Source organism: Phacochoerus africanus, chromosome 2, assembly GCF_016906955.1.
Source record: "Phacochoerus africanus isolate WHEZ1 chromosome 2, ROS_Pafr_v1, whole genome shotgun sequence".
Taxonomy (NCBI): domain Eukaryota; kingdom Metazoa; phylum Chordata; class Mammalia; order Artiodactyla; family Suidae; genus Phacochoerus; species Phacochoerus africanus.
In genome coordinates this window covers 55,824,646-55,842,657 of record NC_062545.1, presented here as the reverse complement: position 1 = coordinate 55,842,657, position 18,012 = coordinate 55,824,646, and the positions used below count along the sequence as shown (strand labels likewise).

General features: G+C 38.0%; 1 protein-coding gene across 3 annotated transcripts in view; it reads right to left on the bottom strand.

The window, feature by feature from the left end:
- Positions 1-7,855: 7,855 nt before the first annotated feature.
- Positions 7,856-18,012, bottom strand: part of SLC35A1 (solute carrier family 35 member A1) — a 35,557-nt gene continuing 25,400 nt past the window's right edge. For 2 of the 3 annotated variants that reach the window (XM_047760779.1, XM_047760789.1), the window contains exons 5-8: positions 14,881-14,947; positions 11,991-12,167; positions 11,396-11,530; positions 7,856-8,770 (exon numbers count right to left, since the gene is read on the bottom strand). In XM_047760779.1, coding sequence (XP_047616735.1) covers positions 8,643-8,770; positions 11,396-11,530; positions 11,991-12,167; positions 14,881-14,947 — 507 coding nt within the window. In that variant the 3' untranslated portion in view covers positions 7,856-8,642. Of the gene's footprint in view, positions 8,771-11,395; positions 11,531-11,990; positions 12,168-14,880; positions 14,948-18,012 lie in introns of those variants that run through there. The other variant, XM_047760799.1, reaches the window with a different exon arrangement.

The following is an 18,012-nucleotide window of genomic DNA, read 5'->3' as shown; positions in this document are numbered from 1 at the left end:
GCTTCCAAACAAATTTTAAAATATTTTGTTGGAGTTCTATGAAAAATGTCCTTGGTAATTTGATAGGGATTGCATTGAATCTGTTTATTGCCTTGGGTAGTATAGTCATTTTGATAATATTGACTCTTCCAATCCAAGAGCATGGTATGTCTTTCCATCTATTTGTGTCATCTTTGATGTCTTTCATCAGTGTCTTATAGTTTTCAGAGTATAGGTCTTTTGTCTCTTTAGGTAGGTTTACTCCTAGGTATTTTATTTTTTTTTATGCAGTGGTAAACAGGATTGCTTCCCTAATTTCCCTTTCTGATCTTTCATTGTTAGTATATAGAAATGCAGTCGATTTCTGTGTATTAATTTTGTATTCTGCGACTTTGCCAAATTCATTGATGAGCTCTAACAGTTTTCTGCTGGAGTCTTTAGGATTCTCTAGGTATAGTATCATGTCATCTACAAATAGTGATAGTTTTACTTCTTCCTTTCCAGTTTGGATTCCTTTAATTTCTTTTACTTCTCTGATTACTGTGGCTAGGGCTTCCAAAACCATGGTGAATGGTAGTGGCAAGAACAGACATCCTTGACTTGTTCCTGATCTCAGAGGGAATTCTTTGATTTGTGGATATTGAAGACTCCTTGCATCCCTGGGATAAATCCTCTTAATGTATTGTTGGGGGCTTTTTTTTTTTTTTTTTGGCCGCACCCACAGTATTTGGAAGTTCCCAGGCCAGGGACTGAACCCATGCTGCAGTTGCCACCTGAGCCACAGCTGCAGCAACACCAGATCCTTAATCCAGTGTGCCACAAGAAAACTTCCTTTTGTGTTCTTTTTTTTTTTTTTTTTTCTTTGTATGGCTGCACCCGCGGTAAATGGAAGTTCCCAAGCTAGGGGTTGAATCAGAGCTGCAGCTGAGGCCTGTTCCACAGCCATGGCAACACCAAATCTGAGCATCTGGGACCTATGCCACAGCTTGCAGCAATGCTGAGTCCTTAACCCACTAAGCCATAGCTGGAATTCCTTGTGTTCTTTTGTGGGTTTTTTTGTTTTTTGGGGGGTTTTTTTTAGGTTTTATTGATGTATAGTTGATTTACAATGTTGTGATAATCTCTGCTGTACAAAGATTCAGTTATACATCTATACACATCCATTCTCTTTGAGATTTTTTTTCCCCCACATAAATTATCACAGAATATTGGGTATATATTGGTGCTATACTGCAGGTCTCCATTGGTCAATCATTCCATATACCTCAGTGTGTATACGCCAGTCTCAAGCCCCCAGTCCACCCCTTCCTCCCCCATCTGTCCCCTTTGGTAACCATAAGTTTTTCAAAGTCTGAGTCTGAGGCCAGGGATCAAACCTGCATCCTCATAGATACTAGTTGGGTTCATTACCACTGAGCCACAACGGGAACTCCAAAGTTTCTGGTCTCTTAATTGCAAATGCATCTCCGGTATCCTGCATCTGTACCCTGCTCTTTTCATGATTGCTGGTTTTGGTATATTTGTGTGTGGATGATTTCCTACCTTTACAATTTGTTTGACTTTACCAACAAGGTTTCATATTTGTAATTTTCTTCTATCCAGTTGTGGCCTTTTCTTTTCCATCTAGAGAATTCCTTTAGTATTTGTTGTAAAGCTGCTTTAGTGGTGCTGAATTCTCTTAGTTTTTGCTTGTCTGTAAAGCTTTTGATTGCTCCTTCAAATCTGAATGAGAGCCTTGCTGGGTAGAGTATTCTTGGCTGTAGGATTTTTCCTTTTAGTATGTTAAGTTTATCATGCCACTCCCTTCTCTACTGCAGAGTTTCTGCTAAAAAAAAAAAAAAAATCAGCTGATAACTTTATTGGAGTTCCCTTGTGTGCTATTTATTGTTTTTCCCTGGCTGCTTTCAGTATTTTCTCTTTTGTCTTCAATTAATGTGTCTTGGGGTATTGCTACTTGAGTTTATTCTCTATGGTATCCATTGTGCTTCCTGAATTTCAGTGAGTGATTCCCATGTTAGGAAGGTTTTTGGCTATTACCTCTTCAAATATTCTTTCCAGCCTGTTCTCTCTTCTCCTTCTGGCCCCTCTATAATGTGAATGTTGGTGACTTTAAAGTTGTCCCAGGTTCTCAGGCTGTCCTCATTTCTTTTCTTTCTTTTCTCTTTGTTCTGTGTCCGTGATTTCCACCAGTCTGTCTTCCACCATGCTTATTTGTTCTTCTCCCTCCCATATTATGCTCTTGGTTCCTTCTAGAGAATTTTTTATTTTGGTTATTATATTTTGCATCTCTCTTTGTTTAACCTTCAATTCTTCTATTTCTTTGTTCAGTGTTTTTTGTAATTTATCAATCTTTGCTTCCAGTTTTTTCCTGAGAACTTAAATCATCTTTATATCATTACTCCGAAGTCTTTTTCATGGAGTTTCTAATCTCCAGTTTAAAAACTTAGCTGTTTTTCTGGGGTTTTGTCTTGTTCCTTCATCTGGCTCATATTTCTCTATCATTTCATTTTGTGTAGCTTTTTGTGTGGTCTCCTTTTTGTACGTTACAGGGTTATAACCTCTCTTGCTTCTGGTGTCTGCCCCCTTGTGGGTGAAGTTGATACAGGAGCTTGTGGACGGCTTCCTGATGAGAGGGACTGGTGCCTGCCCACTGGTAGGTGAATCTGAGTCTTATTGCTGATGGGTGGGGCTTTGTCTTTGGGGGTGATTAGAGGTGGCTTTGTGCCTGGGAGGACTTCTAGGCAGCATGTTTGCTGATGGTAGGGCTGTGTTCCCACCCTGTTTGTTGTTTGGCCTGGTGCTTCTCAGCCCTCATGGGTGGGGCTAGATTTTTTCAAAATGGCAGCCTCCAGAGGGGCTCACACTGATAATGATTATTCCCTGGGACCTTATCCTTCAATGTCCTGCCCCTACAATGAGCCACAGTCACCCACTGCTTTCCCAGAAGATCTTCCAGGACCTGCAGGTAGGTCTGACCCAGATTCTTATGGATTCCCTGCTTTCCCCTGGGACCCAGTACATATGAAAGCTTATTTGTGCCTTCCAAGAGTGGAGTCTGTTTGCCCCAGTCCTGTGGAGCTCCTGCGCACAAGCACACTTGCCTTCAATGCCAAATGCTCTGGGGGCTCCTCCTGCTAATGCCAGACCCCCAGGCTGGGGAACCTTACATGGGGTTTGGAACTCTCACTCCTATGCTAGAGCCTCTGCAATATAGTCATTTTTTGGTCTGTGGGTTGCCCACCCAACAGGTTTGGGATGGATTATGTCTTAAAGCATTCCTCTACCATCTTGATGTGGTTTCTTCTTTGTGTGTAGGAAACCTTTTTTGGGTAGTTTCCAGTCTATTTTGATGTTGGTTATTCAGCAGTTAGTTGTAATTTTGATGTTTTGTGCAAGAAGGTCAGCTTGAATCCTGCTCTGCCATCTTGTCTCCTTGTGTTCTTTTTGATAATAGTCATTCTGACAGGTGTGAGTTGATGTCTCATTGTGGTTTTGATTCATTTTCTCTAAAGATCAGCAGTGTGAAGCATCTTTTCATGTGCTTGTTAGCCATCTATATTGTATTCTTTGGAAAAATGTCTCTTCAGGTCTGCTGGCCAGTTTATAATTGAGTTGTTTGTTTTTTGATAATGAATTTTATGAGGTATTTATAGAGTTTGGATATTAACCCTTACTGGTCATATTATTTGCAAATATTTTCTCCAGTTCAGTAGGTTGTCCTTTCATATTGGCAATGGCTTCCTTAGCTGTGCAAAACTTTTAAGTTTAATTAGGTCCCATTTATTTTTGCTTTTGTTTATTTTTGCTTTTATTTCTTTTGCCTTAAGATACAGACCCCCCAGAATTATTGCTATTTCAAAGAGTGTTCTGCCTATGTTCTCTTCTAGGAATTTTATGGTTTCAGATCTTACATTTAGGTCTTTGCGTTTATTTTTGTATATGGTGTTAGAGAATGTTCTAATTTCCTTTATTTACAGTAGTTGTCCAGTTTTCTCATCATCATTTATTGAAGAGAATGTCTTTTCTCCATTGTAAATTCTTGCCTCCTTTGTCATAGATTAATTTATTAAAAGTACTTGGGTTTATTTCTGGGTTCTATTCTGTTCCCTTGATCCATGTGTCTATGCTTGTGCAAGTAACATGCTTTCTTGATTACTATAGCTTTGTAGTATTGTCTGAAATCAGAGAATGTGGTACCTCCAGGTTTGTTACTTTTTATCAAGATTGCTTTGGCACTTTGAGGTGTTTTGTGGCTCTATATGACCTTTAGGGTTATTTCTTCTAGTTCTGTGAGAAATGTCATGAATATTTTGATACAAATTGCATTCATCTATATATCGCTTTTGGTAGACTGTATAGTTTAACAATACTAATTCTTTCAATCTAAGAGCATGGATGTCTTTCCATTTCTTTGTATCATTTTCAAATTCCTGCATTGATACTTTATAGTTTTCAGAATATAGGTCTTTCACTTCCATGGTTATGTTTATTCCTAGGTATTTTATTCTTTTTGATATGATTTTAAATAGGATTTTTTTTCTTGCTTTCTCTTTCCCATTGTAATTATTAGTATATAGAAAAGCAACAGATTTCTACATATTTATCTTGTATCCAGCAACTTAACAGAACTCATTAGCTCTAACAGATTTTTGGTGAGACTTCAGGGTTGTTTACAAATAGTATCATGTCATTTTAAAATAGTGATAGTTTCTTCTCTTCCAATTTGGATGCAATTTATTTCTCTTTCTTGTCTGATTGGATGGCTAGGAATCCCAATGCTATGTTAATAGAAGTGGCAAGAGAGGGCATCCTTGTCTCGTTTCTGATTTTAGAGGAAAGTCTTTTAGCTTTTCACCATTGAATGTGATGTTAACTATGGGTTTGTCATAAATGGCCTTTATTATGTTGAGATATGTTCCCTCTGTACCAATGTTGGTGACAGTTGTTATCATAAATGTATGTTGAATTTTGTCAAATGCTTTTCTATGTCTCTTGAGATGATCTTGTGATTTTTATCCTTCCTTTTGTTAATGGGGTGTGTCACATTGATTGATTTGCAAATATTGAACCATCTCTTCGTCCCTGGATAAATCTCACTTGATCATGGTGTTTGCTCCTTTTTATGATGGATTTGGCTTGTTAATGTTTTGTTGAGAATTTTTGAATCTACATTCATGAGAGATATCAGCCTTTAGTTTTCCCTTTTTGTAGTGTTTGTCAGGTTTTGGTATCAGAATGATGGTGGCTTCATAGAATGAATTTTGGAGTGTTCTCTCCAGTTTTTTTTTTGGAATAGTTTGAGAAAGGTAGATGTAAGTTATTCTTTGTATGTTTGGTAGAAGTGATTAATGAGATCATATGGTCCTGGACTTTTGTTTGCGCAGAGTTTTTTTTTTTATTGGCCACCCCCACAGCATGCAGAAATTTCCAGGCCAGGGATCAAACCCATGCTACAGCAGTGGCAACACTGGATCCTTTAACCACTAGACCACCAGGGAACTCCTGTAAGGAGTTCTATTTCACTTCTAGTGATCAGTCTATTCAAATTATCTGTTTCTTCTTGACTCAGCAGTGGTAGGCTGTTTCTATAAATTTGTCCATTTTTTCTAGGTTGTCCAATTGTTAGCATGTTCATGGTATTCTCTTGTATTTTTTATATCTATTTGGTACTGTTTATTTCTCCTCTTTTGTTTCTTATTTTGTTTGGGTACACTCTCTTCTTTATGAGCCTAACTAAAGGTTTATTGATGACATTTATCTTTATAAAAAAAAAAAAACAACAGCTCTTGGTTTCATTGATCTTCTCTGGTTTCTTGGTCTCTATTTTCTCTCTGACCATAGGCTAGGTTATTTGAGATTTTGTTTCTTAAGGCAGGCTTATGTATTTATAAACTTCACTCTTAGAACTGCTTTTATTGCATGCTGCATTCCATAGGTTTTGGAAAGTTGTGTTTTTATTTTGTTTCAAGGTATTTTCTGATTTCCTCGAAGTGTGATCTCTTCCCCATCCCAGCACCAGCACCCTTGGCACCCTTGCCTCAATGGGGAGAAGTGCCGGTGCAAGAGGGGTCTGTGTGAGCTCTCAGCATGTAACAAGGACCTGTGCTGCAGTGCTCTGGCTGTAGAGTTTGGGGTTGCTGCTGATACACTGCCTTTGCAAACACCAGTGACATCTGTCCCTGCCCTGCTCAGACGCTGCCTGATAGCCTAGCCCCTTCCTCAAATGTGGCAGCCGTCACCCCATTGTGGTGCTGCAATATGAAGTTAAAGAGGCTGTATGGTTCCCTGGGCTCAGGTTAGGACATGCACTGGGCAGTTGCAGGAAACCAGTCAGCCACCTGCAGTTTTAATCTGCTATCTACCTTGTTTTGGGAGTAAGCAGGTGCACACATTCCTAGTGAGCAGGATCCGGGCTTCCCGCAGCCCTCCAATTAGCCAAAGAGGCTGGCCCTCCCTGTCAGACCCAGGGCTGAGATGCCCAATATGTGGCTTGTACTGCTCACTCACTGGGAGGATCTCCACCTGTGTCGTTTCAATTTTTCTCTGAGTCCCCTCCCTGGGGCATAGGTCCCTACCTGATCACTTCTCTTCCCTTACCTACTCAATTCCATGTGGATCTTTCTTACAGCCTTGGTTATACAGTAATCTGTTTTCCAGTTAATGTTAGTCTTGAGTGAAAATTGTTCCACATATATTTTTTTATGTGTTCATGGTGGGGAGATGAATTCCACTTCCTACTACTCTGCCATCCGATTGCCTCTGCCTTGAAGTTTCTTACAGCACTATTCATCTAGAAACTATTCTTGTAACTGAGTTTATCTAATGTTTTAATTGATGAGCAAAACCTCAATTTTCTTAGAATTATGACTATTTTTAATAAATTTAGGGAGACCAAAGTTAAGCTTTTTTGCCAGTACAGCTGACAACTAATCCCAGAGAACAGATCTTTATCTTTTCGTTGCTACATGCAGGTAACTCTTACCACACTATGTGAACTGGGACACTGAATACATTAATAGTAAGGAATTACTTTGCAGGTCATGTATTGGGATCTTTTTTAAAAATTAGTCCTTTAAATCACATTTGAAATGCAATTACTCAGTTTAATGTATTGGCATATTGGTAAAGTATATTTATGTGATTTGCTGAGGAAACAGGAGTAGGATGTGATCTGTTTGATTGGTACAGTATCCTCATCTGAGAATTTCCATTCAGGTCTGCTATAATTGATTGTAAATGTTGCTGTCTTCTGAATACCAATGACAGTCTATTTTTATGCACAGAGAAGCACATTCGTATGAACTAATAAAGCTTCTTTAGTTAAATGAGCATAGTTTTACATTGGCAAGTATGGTATACTTTCTTAGTCATAGAAAAAACTCCAATTTTAAGTGAATTATATTCCAGATTACTAATTTTTTATTCAAAGTATCATCAGTATTTCCTTAGCACAAATCAGCCATGGAATGAAAACATACAGTTGGTACATGTTTACATGTCCAACATCCCTCTCCCCTTCTTTGGAGAAACATTACCCTCCCCAGATCTGTGAAAGCCTTCTCAGTATTTGATTTCTGAGTAAAATGAAGCTAGGACAGTGACGGTTAGAACCAATCTTTCCAAAAGCAGCTCCCTGAAAAGACTGTTCATTAATTCCTACAACCTAGGCCCTAAAGCTCTGATCACAGCCCTTCTTATAATTTCCTCTTTTTGTATAAGGCTAGCTAGAGTTGGTTTATAGCCATTTTTTGCAACCAAACAACCCTGATACAATTCCCACATACAGAAAGTAAAAAGTTTAATGTTTTGGGCTTATGTTTATGTTTCTGCATTACCTTAATGGTCATATCTACAGTACAAACAGTGATCGAACATATTTCATATAAATAAATTAAGTTTATTGCTGAATTTTCCCATAACATTATAGAAATTTTTTTAAAAAACACTGAAATTTCACAAATTGAGAGCCCCACAGTTAAACATACTTTATTAAAAAAAAGTACAAAAGTGACATTAGAAATAGTTTTTGAAGAAAAGTATATCTTATAACAGCAAAGAAATATGAATCCAGACAATGAATGGCACAAATACAGCACTTAAAGGAGTACTCAGTCACCACCTAGAAATCATTGTCTGAGTTATGAAATAGATTCACTTTGAGAAGATACACATTCAGTTTGTTTCTGAACTAGCCTGTCTTGTTTTTGCCTCTTTTGTAAGAAAAGAGCTAGTCTTCACTGCTGCTGGGACCCAATACTGTACATGCGTTGGAGAGTAAGGAGTGGTCATTCTCCTCCCCTGGTACCTGAACAAGAGAATAGTTAGTACAGAAATGGCTTTGGCACTTTAAACCCTAACATAACCCCTAACCTTGTTTAAGCGAATATTGTAGCCTCGCATGATTTTTTAAACACCATGTCATCTCCATACTTTCTATGTACATTATATATACAGTAATAAAAGTCCTTCATTCTAAAACCAAGTTGACTCCAAACAGGTCACATTTTATCTTTGCAGCAATTCACTCACATAGGTTTCTTCTTAATTCTTATGCCACAGCTTTTTATTTGTTGGTTGGTTTAAGCTACCTTCTGGGATTGGCTTAAGGCTCTAGTTTAATGTAAATCGTACAGTCTTAAGAGGAATCTTTCTTGAGGCTGAAATCACACACCACTGGCTCTCTCTTTTGAAGATGTTTCTCCTTGTTGGATGGATGTAGTGTCTTGTCTAGGTAATCCATAGAGGTATATGGAAACACATACAAGAAGAGTACCCAAAGCAAAGGTGAGTGCTGAAAAGGGAAGGAAAAAAAAAGGCTTAATCTGGATTTGTGTCCTTAAAACTATATTAACAATGATCATTTTAAAGTTTTGCAAGCTTTCAATTCTGGGTTTAGAGCATCAGATTGTATGGAAAATAAATAAATTCAAGTGTTCTGTTCTATGACCTTTTAGAAAGGTGATCAATTCTAGTACCACCAACCCCCACTCTCACCCTCCCCCACCAAAAAAAGTGTAAAATCAAGGGAGTGACCATCACTGACTACCTCCTTTTCAAGAACATAACTGTCCTGGACCACTGACAAAAATCAAACTAACTTCCCTATATGCTAATCCAAAGAAAAAGCACTGTAATATGGCTTTTCCATGATACTAGAAAACTTGTGAAAGCTGAGATTAAAAGGCAGTTGAGCAGAATTAAAGAATTATTAGGTGACTAGTGATTCAAACTATTGATGATTTCTGAATAGGAAATGAGGTGATTTAATGAGTAAAATTCCATTTTCTGCTAGCCTTATCTTTTTTTTTTTCCAATCCTGAAAATCAGGACACAAGAAACTAAATTAAACTTGACAAGAAGACGTATAAATAAACCCTTACGTCAAAACTGCATATTGTGCTCAAAACTGAACCATATTTTATGCCATACACAGAAGTGACACCAAGCTATGACTTTAGTTCATCCCTATCTAGAAAAGACCAGCTTGCCTTCAAAAAAGGGGAAAGGGAGTTCCTGCTGGGGCACAGCCGGTTAAGATCCAACAACAGCAGCTATGGTCGCTGTGGAGGCAAGGTTTAATCCACAGCCAGGTGCACTGGGTTATAGGATTAAGCCCTGGCCTGGCAAGTTTCATACAACACGACACGGTGCAGCCATTAAAGGGGGGGGGGGGGGAGAATAAATTAAGCCTAAATAGGAAACTAAGATTGGTAAGACATCCTAATTCATTTCTTTGACCATCAGTGAGACAGAATATTGACCAAAAAGCATTTATGCTGTTCCCAAATATTCTTTAGGCGCATAGACATAGGATTTGTTGAGCATTAAGGATGGATCACAACTACAAGTGAAGTTCCCAAATCAGGTAAGAAATCTGAAGAAGGACCTAGAAATACATGATACTGAAATGGTAAGTGGTTGGCCTTATATAGCATACCTACTATATGCCAGACACTGTTCTAAGCCCTTCACCTAAAATAATCCTAGGAGATAGTTAATATTATCCTTCTCATTTTACAGATGAAGAGACTGAGACGTGGGTTAAATAACCTCCCCAAGGTTGTACAGCTAATAAATGGTACAGTCAAGATATGAACCATACTATCAAATTTTTTTCTAAGATTTCTACAAGGTTGGTGTTCCTCTATTTTCATTTATAACAAGAGTTAATTTTTTTGTTTTTTGTTTTTTTCTTCTTTTTTCTTTTCCTTTTTGGCTGCGCCTGCAGCATGTAAAAGTTCTGGGCCAAGGATTGAACCCACACCACAGCAGTGACAATGCCAAATCCTTAACCCACTGAGGCACTAGGGAACTCCAGCAAGAGTCAGTTTTAAAACAAAATGTAAATATAGGCCAGATCTGTTTCTTTTACTTTATGTTGATATTTGACAGATTTTCCTCATGTATTAGTTTATGGTATAAGTGATCAGTAAAGAAAATTATCACAGCATAAAAGCACCCTGAGGAGTTCTTGTCATGGCTCAGCAGCAGTGAACCCAACTAGTATCCATTAGACACAGGTTTGATCCCTGGCCTTGCTCAGCAGGTTAAAGATCCAGCGTTGCAATAAGCTGTGGTCTAGACCGCAGATGCCACTCAGATCTGGTGTTGTGGCTGTGGTGTAGGCTGCCAATTGCAGCTCCAATTCAACCCCTAGCCTGGGAACTTCCATATGCCACAAGTGTGGCCCTAAAAAAAAAAAAATTTTTTTTTAATTAAAAAAAGGGGGGGGGGCACCCTGAAATGTTAAGTCAACTTTATTGCCAAAATAATTCAGAAGCCAATTAATGTCGGCTAGGGAAAATCATATTAGGAGTAGCATAAAGGTAGTGCCAGAATGCAAGGTACAGTAATGAATTTTGTATTAATTACATTCAAATGAAACAAAGATGGCTTTATAAAAAAGAAAAAATTTAGATTTGATTATAGGTTCAAAACCAATTTACACCCAAGTCCAAAACTGGAAGGTACAAACTAAGAGGGAAATGAAGATTTCTGTTATTTCCTCAAAGAGCCAAGTTTACTCTAATTCCAAAAGTAATCATCTCCTAAAGTCCTTGTATTTATTTCCTTGTGTACCTAATCATACCATATTGACCCTGAAGCACTTCTGTGTCTTGTATCTAACACCTGGAAACAGGGAGGCCTTGACTGCAGAAACACTCTTTCTACTGAGTAGCTCACTGTCACACAGAAGTAACGTCGCTTAGCTTAAGGTCTAGGACCATTTGAACAACCTAAGTACTGCCAACCCACATACCACACAGGTATGAACTGCTGCATTTGGAGAATAAATTTGGCAACAAAACTAGGAATTTCTGTAAACACTATGACCAAATTTAGTAAAAGATAACATGAACCAAGGAAGTGAGAAGCTCTTCCATGTTAAAAACTTACAATACAAACTAAGACATACTTATCTGTAATCCAAACAGCATCACTGAAGCTATGGTAGAAAGGACAATGGCTGCTGCTGCAGAAAAGCCTTTCATGATGTTGTCTGTGTACTTGACCACAATAGAAGTGTAGAGGCCTCCAACACTAGCAAGAACTTGTATACAGAAAGAAATAAAATCTTAACACTCAAATAAATGAAACATACTACGATGGTGAGGCAATTTTCATCCCTAGAGATGTCATACTAATTTACTTAGGAAAATACTATTTTCCTTAGAAGAGTCATCTTAGAGAGTTTTACTAAAATTGAGTAGTAGTTCCTATAAAACAACATTGTTTTTCAATGCCCAAAGGGCTATATATAGCCTGCTACTAAATTGTACACATTTATTGCTAACACATTAGATAACTTTTGATTGTGAAGGCAAAATTGCTTTGGGATAGCTCTGCCACAAAAGTAAGTCAATAAAACCAAAGTTACATTTTCAAACTGGTATTCACAGTATCAAAGGAACAATTTCAAAATGCTACAAAGGCTTAAAATGGACATCTAACTTAAAAAAATAAAAATCTTAAAAAGATTTGCCCACAGTTTTTAATTCCTGGATACTTACAGATGACAAGCCAGACATAATATGTATAACCATAGAAAAATCCTTTTTCTTTAATTTCAGCTCCATCTGACAAGTAGACGCCAACTAATGTCACAACAATCCCTGATAGATACATTTGAATGTTTCTCACCCAAAGGGAAGTGTCTGAACTCTTTAAAACTTTTTCAAAATATACTCCTGAAAGAAAATTAGGCATGCAAATATGAAATAAAGATATTAGAAATTAAAATATCTTTCATTTAGAACAACCTTAAAATAAGATAAATATATGATTTGGGAAACAAACATTTTACATTAATTAAATGCACATTTATTATGTCAGTTGTGACACGGGCATAGCGGATACTACCAATCTGTATTTTTACAGGGCATGCAGAATTAATAACCAAGAGTTATTATATTTTACAGTCTCTCAAATTAATCAAGAATAGTTTCTGCCTTTATTATAGCAGTGAGAGAGATCACAAAAGCTGTTAATGCCACTAGAAGACTTGCTTTGGTCAGCTAGAAAACTATACTATTAGTTATCTTAATCATACCCCTATAATATCTGCCTAGTAATGAATATGCCAACTTTGCAAAATAACCTGTATAATTTTTTTTTCTTTTTTAGGACCACACCTGCGGCATATGGAAGTTCTCAGGCTAGGGGTCAAATCAGACCCATGCCAGATCCAAGCCGAGTCTATGACCTACATCACAGCTCTCAGCAGTGCTGGATCTTTTACCCACTGAGCAAGGCTAGGGACCGAACCTGCATCCTCATGTGATACTAGTTGGATTCTTAACCTGCTGAGCCACAACAGGAACTCCCAAAAAAACCTATAATCACCACTTTTCAGAGTAAAAACACAACCAAAGTAAAATTTAAATAGAACTTGCTGAGTGAAGCCAATTTCCTTTAAAGTCCGGGTCCACAAGCCAAGTTCATACACAACGTCAGAAGGACCATGAACTCCATAACTAGATAATACAAATTGTATATATATGTGTATTTTTCTGGCATTAAGGATTCATAGCTTTCTTCAGATACTCTGAAAGAGCACATGAACACATCCCCCCCCCCCCCCGCCAAAAAAAATCACATACTACTGCTGTAAGTTTTATACTTCAAATGAATGCATGTTTAACAAGGACGTTAAAGAAACACTGTGTTAATTCAAGACTTAGGAATTGTCACTAAAGTACTAATTAACTAAAAATTCAAATGAAAACCAAGATTGTTTTTGATGAACCTACACTGGAAAAAGCCAGAGAATGGGAATAAACTTATGATATTCCTATTTCTACTTTTGACTTTCCTATCAAGGAAAACCATTTAACTATTCAGTGCTTAGTTACTCCAAGCACAGAGGGATCTTAAGCCACTCACCATTTCCTCAACTTTATTGAGAGGCTGGACACAAACATTTAACTGTTCAAAATACTGCTAAAAATCAAATAGCATATTGGGGGGTGGTGTGGGGGTAACTCAATTTTTGTTTCTAATTTGTTAGCTCCTAAAAATAAAAGTTTAGCATGACTATCATTAAGTATATCCTTAAATTTAGATTTTACCCTCTTAGAAGAATATTTCACTTCCATATCTAGCCTACTTTCCTAGTCAAAAATAGTCATAACTCTTAAAGTAGCACAAATATAAATAATATATTTAGTTAGAACTAATATACAGTGTTGATTTACAGTGTTCTGTCAATTTTCTACTGTACAGCAAAGTGACCCAGTCACACATACATATACATTCTTTTTCTCACATTATCTATCCTCCATCATAAGAAACTATCCTCTTTACTAAAAGAACTTTCAGTTTCTTCTCTGTTGGACCTATTTCTAAGACACATTTCATTTCTTATGTTGCATTTTCCCTTTTAGGAAAACATTTAAGTGTCCACTGAGTGATACGGCACAGGAAGCCTTATTTTCCTAAAGTCAGTTGTAAGGCTGATGGGGTGTGGACCTCAGAGTAGTCAATGAAGGAGAGCTATTTCTTTATAGCCCTTAAATGTGACATGTTAAGAAAACAGTTGAAATGTATACCATATTTTACACTGTCACATTATTATTATTATTTGCTTTTTAGGGCTGCACCCATGGCATATGGAAGTTCCCAGGCTAGGGGTCTAATCAGAGCTGTGGCTGCCAGCCTACACCACAGCTCACAGCAATGCCAGATCCTTAACCCACTGAGTGAGGCCAGGGATCGAACCCGCATAATCATGGATACTAGTTGGGGTCATTACTGCTGAGCCACAATGGGTACTTCCAACACTGTCTCTTCTTGATTCAGTGGAGGATTGCTTGTCCCTACACATGACTCGAAACTTCCATGACTATCTGATTTGAGTGATTTTGGTGCTTCCCTCCCTTGGTGGCTGTGACTTATCCCAGTTAGGTTTTCTGAGGTATTCTGCAACCCGCCCCAATTTCCTCCCTACTCCAGAGTTACCTATCTGCTGAAGCAGAGGAAGAACCTGAGGTTACAGGGAAAAACAGATACTGAGCTGGTAACTAACAATGTAAAGTAGCAAAATCCACCCTGAAGATAGTGCCAGCTCCAGGAAAATAGAAAGGTCCTTGAGCTTTCTGATGGCTAACTTCCTCCCTTTTCTGAGGCCTTTTTTCACTTATTTCTGGATTTTTAGCTGGACTGGGGGTAGTCAAAGATGACAGAAATACATTCTGAGATAATTCAAGGACAAATTAAGTGCTAAGGTCTAAGCTGAGTTCAACACTACCACATGCTTACTGGAAAAGCAGCTGACACAAAACTAAATAAGAACAAAAGTAAGCTTTAATGGGAATAAAATGGTTAGTTATGCTAAAGCAAGATAAAGTTTAAGGTTTTTTTTTTTTTTAATTTGAAGAATAAAACAATGCTTTTATGATTTACCTGCAAATCCTGAGCACAATACAGCAATTGCTATAGCGCCAAATCCTAACAGTGGATTCTGTTCCACCTGTAATAGTAATGTTTTAAAAGGTATTTTTAGTGACTAATAAATAGAATTCATCCAAGAGACTTAACAAATGAATAAAAAAAGTCAGTTTATAGTTCTACTGAAAGGATGTGCCACATCATATACAGCTATTCTGTAGAATAAGACAGAACTAGGAGTTCTTGCTGTGGCTCAGTGGGTTATGAATCTAACTGCACCAGCTTGGGTCACTGCAGAGACGCAGGTATGATTCCCCAGCCCTGCGCAGTAGGCTAAAGGATCTGGTGTTGCTGCTCAGATTCAATCCCTGGCATAGGACTTTCCATATGCCGCAGGTACGGCCATTAAAAAAAGAAAGAAAAGGAGTTCCCGTCGTGGCGCAGTGGTTAACGAATCCGACTAGGAACCATGAGGTTGCGGGTTCGGTCCCTGCCCTTGCTCAGTGGGTTAACGATCCGGCGTTGCCGTGAGCTGTGGTGTAGGTTGCAGACGCGGCTCGGATCCCGCGTTGCTGTGGCTCTGGCGTAGAATGGCGGCTACAGCTCCGATTCAACCCCTAGCCTGGGAACCTCCATATGCCGAGGGAGTGGCCCAAGAAATAGCAACAACAACAACAACAACAAAAGACAAAAAAGACAAAAAAAAAGAAAGAAAAAGAACCAAACAAAAGGCCATCCCACAGAACAAAGTACATAAGTTAAAAATGTGTCCTCCAGAGTTCCCTTGTGACACAGCAGTTTAAGGTTTGATCCCTGGCCTGTTGTGGCCAAAAAAAAAAAAAAAAAAGTATCCCTCAGATTACAGCCACAGTAAATGCTGGATGTGATGTGTGCTGACTTCCTAATAGCAATGAGCATCCTTGCATAGGATTCTACATAATAAGCCTGCCTCTTAATTTTAACCTCTGCTACCACTACATAACTCAAGCTCTTAAAGCCTCAATCATGAAAATCTTAGAGCCTTAATTTGTTTTATTTACTCCTTATCACTTATAGAATGAAGTAATGACTTGTAAGATTTCCTACTTTACTAAATTGTTATTAAATATTAATAGCATGCCTGCTGTATATCAGATATACTGTATTATATGATAAATGAATAAAGATGAAATACACAGCTCTGGTTCTTAAATAGTTCTTAATATGGCAGATATAGAAACATATATCTATACATAATACTTTGCTAACAGGCTCAGGTATATGGGCCCCAACTTTATTTCCTTTTCCCTAAACTAACCCTCAGGACCCTTCATCATAGTAGTTAACACTGAAAAACTAAAGGGTTGCAACACATGACTAATATGGCAAGCACATACCTTGTTCAAAATAAATACGCCTACTCTAAGGGGAGTAATACTTTATGATAAGTATCTGAGAGAGAAAGCTTGGTCTAAAATGTCTGCATGAAGGTGAAAAGAGAAATAGAAGACATCACAGACTAATAGTTCTCAAAGTATGTTCGCTGGACCCAAGGGCAGCAGCATCACCTGGGAACTTGTTAGAAATGAGAATTGACAGGCCCCTCCCCAGACCTACTGAATCATAAATGATGGGCATGGGGCCCAGCCATCTGTTGAACCTTCCCACTGGTTCTGATGTACACTGAAGTTTGAGAACACTGCTACCGACTACAGTTGATAAACATGGATGCCTTCCTAATACAAACTAAAAGGCTGGGGGAGTTCCCGTGGTGGTACAGCAGAAACGAATTTAACTAAGAACCATAAGGCTGTAGGTTCGATCCCTGGCCTCAATCAGTGGGTTAAGGATCTGGCATTGCTGTGAGCTGTGGTGTAGGTCACAGATGCAGCTCAGATCCCATGTTGCTGTGGCTGTGGTATAGGCTAACAGTTACAGCTCCGATTTGGACCCCTAGCCTGGGAACCTCCATATGCTAGGGGTGCAGCCCTAGAAAAGGCAAAAAGACAAAAAAAAAAAAAAAACTACAAGGCTGGGGATTCAGAGGAGAAAAAATGGTATGAGATGTCATCTATCCCAACAACTGCCAGGAAGCTCTAGCTACTAAAAATAATGTCTGATAAATTCTTGACTTGCTTTTCTGCCAGTTTAATCTCTGCAGTTAGGGAAAATGGTGATAGACACTGCTCTCCGCACTTAATTCTGACTGATAAGAAACTGCTGGGTGATAAAGTGGAAGTGATGGAAACTGAAAAATGGCAACCATGTTGTTTTGGCATGAGTAATAGCCAAACACAGCAGAGTTAAGAGACTTGAGCTCCAGTCTTGAATAAATCAAAATTAAAAAAAATAAAACTTAGTTAGAAATCCACAGCTAGTGGGAAGATGGTTCAAGAAGGGTAAGAGTTTCTTTAACATGAGATTCTGGTGAACAGTAAAGAAATCAGTGTTATTAATCAAGGGCCTCTTCAATAAATTGATTTTATCAGAACACTAAAAAAAAAAAAAAAAAGTTAAAACTACAGCACATAAAACCAAGAGACATCAACCAGGAATTTTAGTACCAAAAACCTGAAAATTAAGTGGAAGCTTGCAAAAATTCTTAAAACCAAAAAAGGTTTTTAAAAGCTAGGAGTAAAACAGTATGCTTCTTCAGCTGGATTATGTACTGTTAGATGGCAAAAAAAAAAAAAAGAGAGTGACCCAAATTAAATTCCATTTTCTCTGAATAATGATCCTAAATGAATGAATGCATGGGAACCAAAGTCTATTATAAGAATATCTACCTAAGTAAATTCAGAAGTATCTTAACAGTAGCAAATCAAGACACTGATTACCGTATCTTTGAAGAATAATGGGGCATGGAAGCTATGTCAGAAATTTTGAATTGGGCAAACACTGTCTCATTTTCAAAAAGGCAGAGGGAAAGAAAAACTGCAGAAATTACAGACAGCAACTTGAGAAGTGTAAGGCAGCTCAGTACACTTACCAAGAGCACAGGCTCTGGAGCCACACTTCCCCATTCAAGCGATGTGACTGGGACCCATTACTAGCTTTCTTTGCCTATCAGTTTCTTCATATGAAAATGGAAATGAAAATGCAAGCATCATATGGTTGTTGTGGGCTTAAGTGAGTTAATATATGTAAAGTACTTCAAACAGTGCTAGT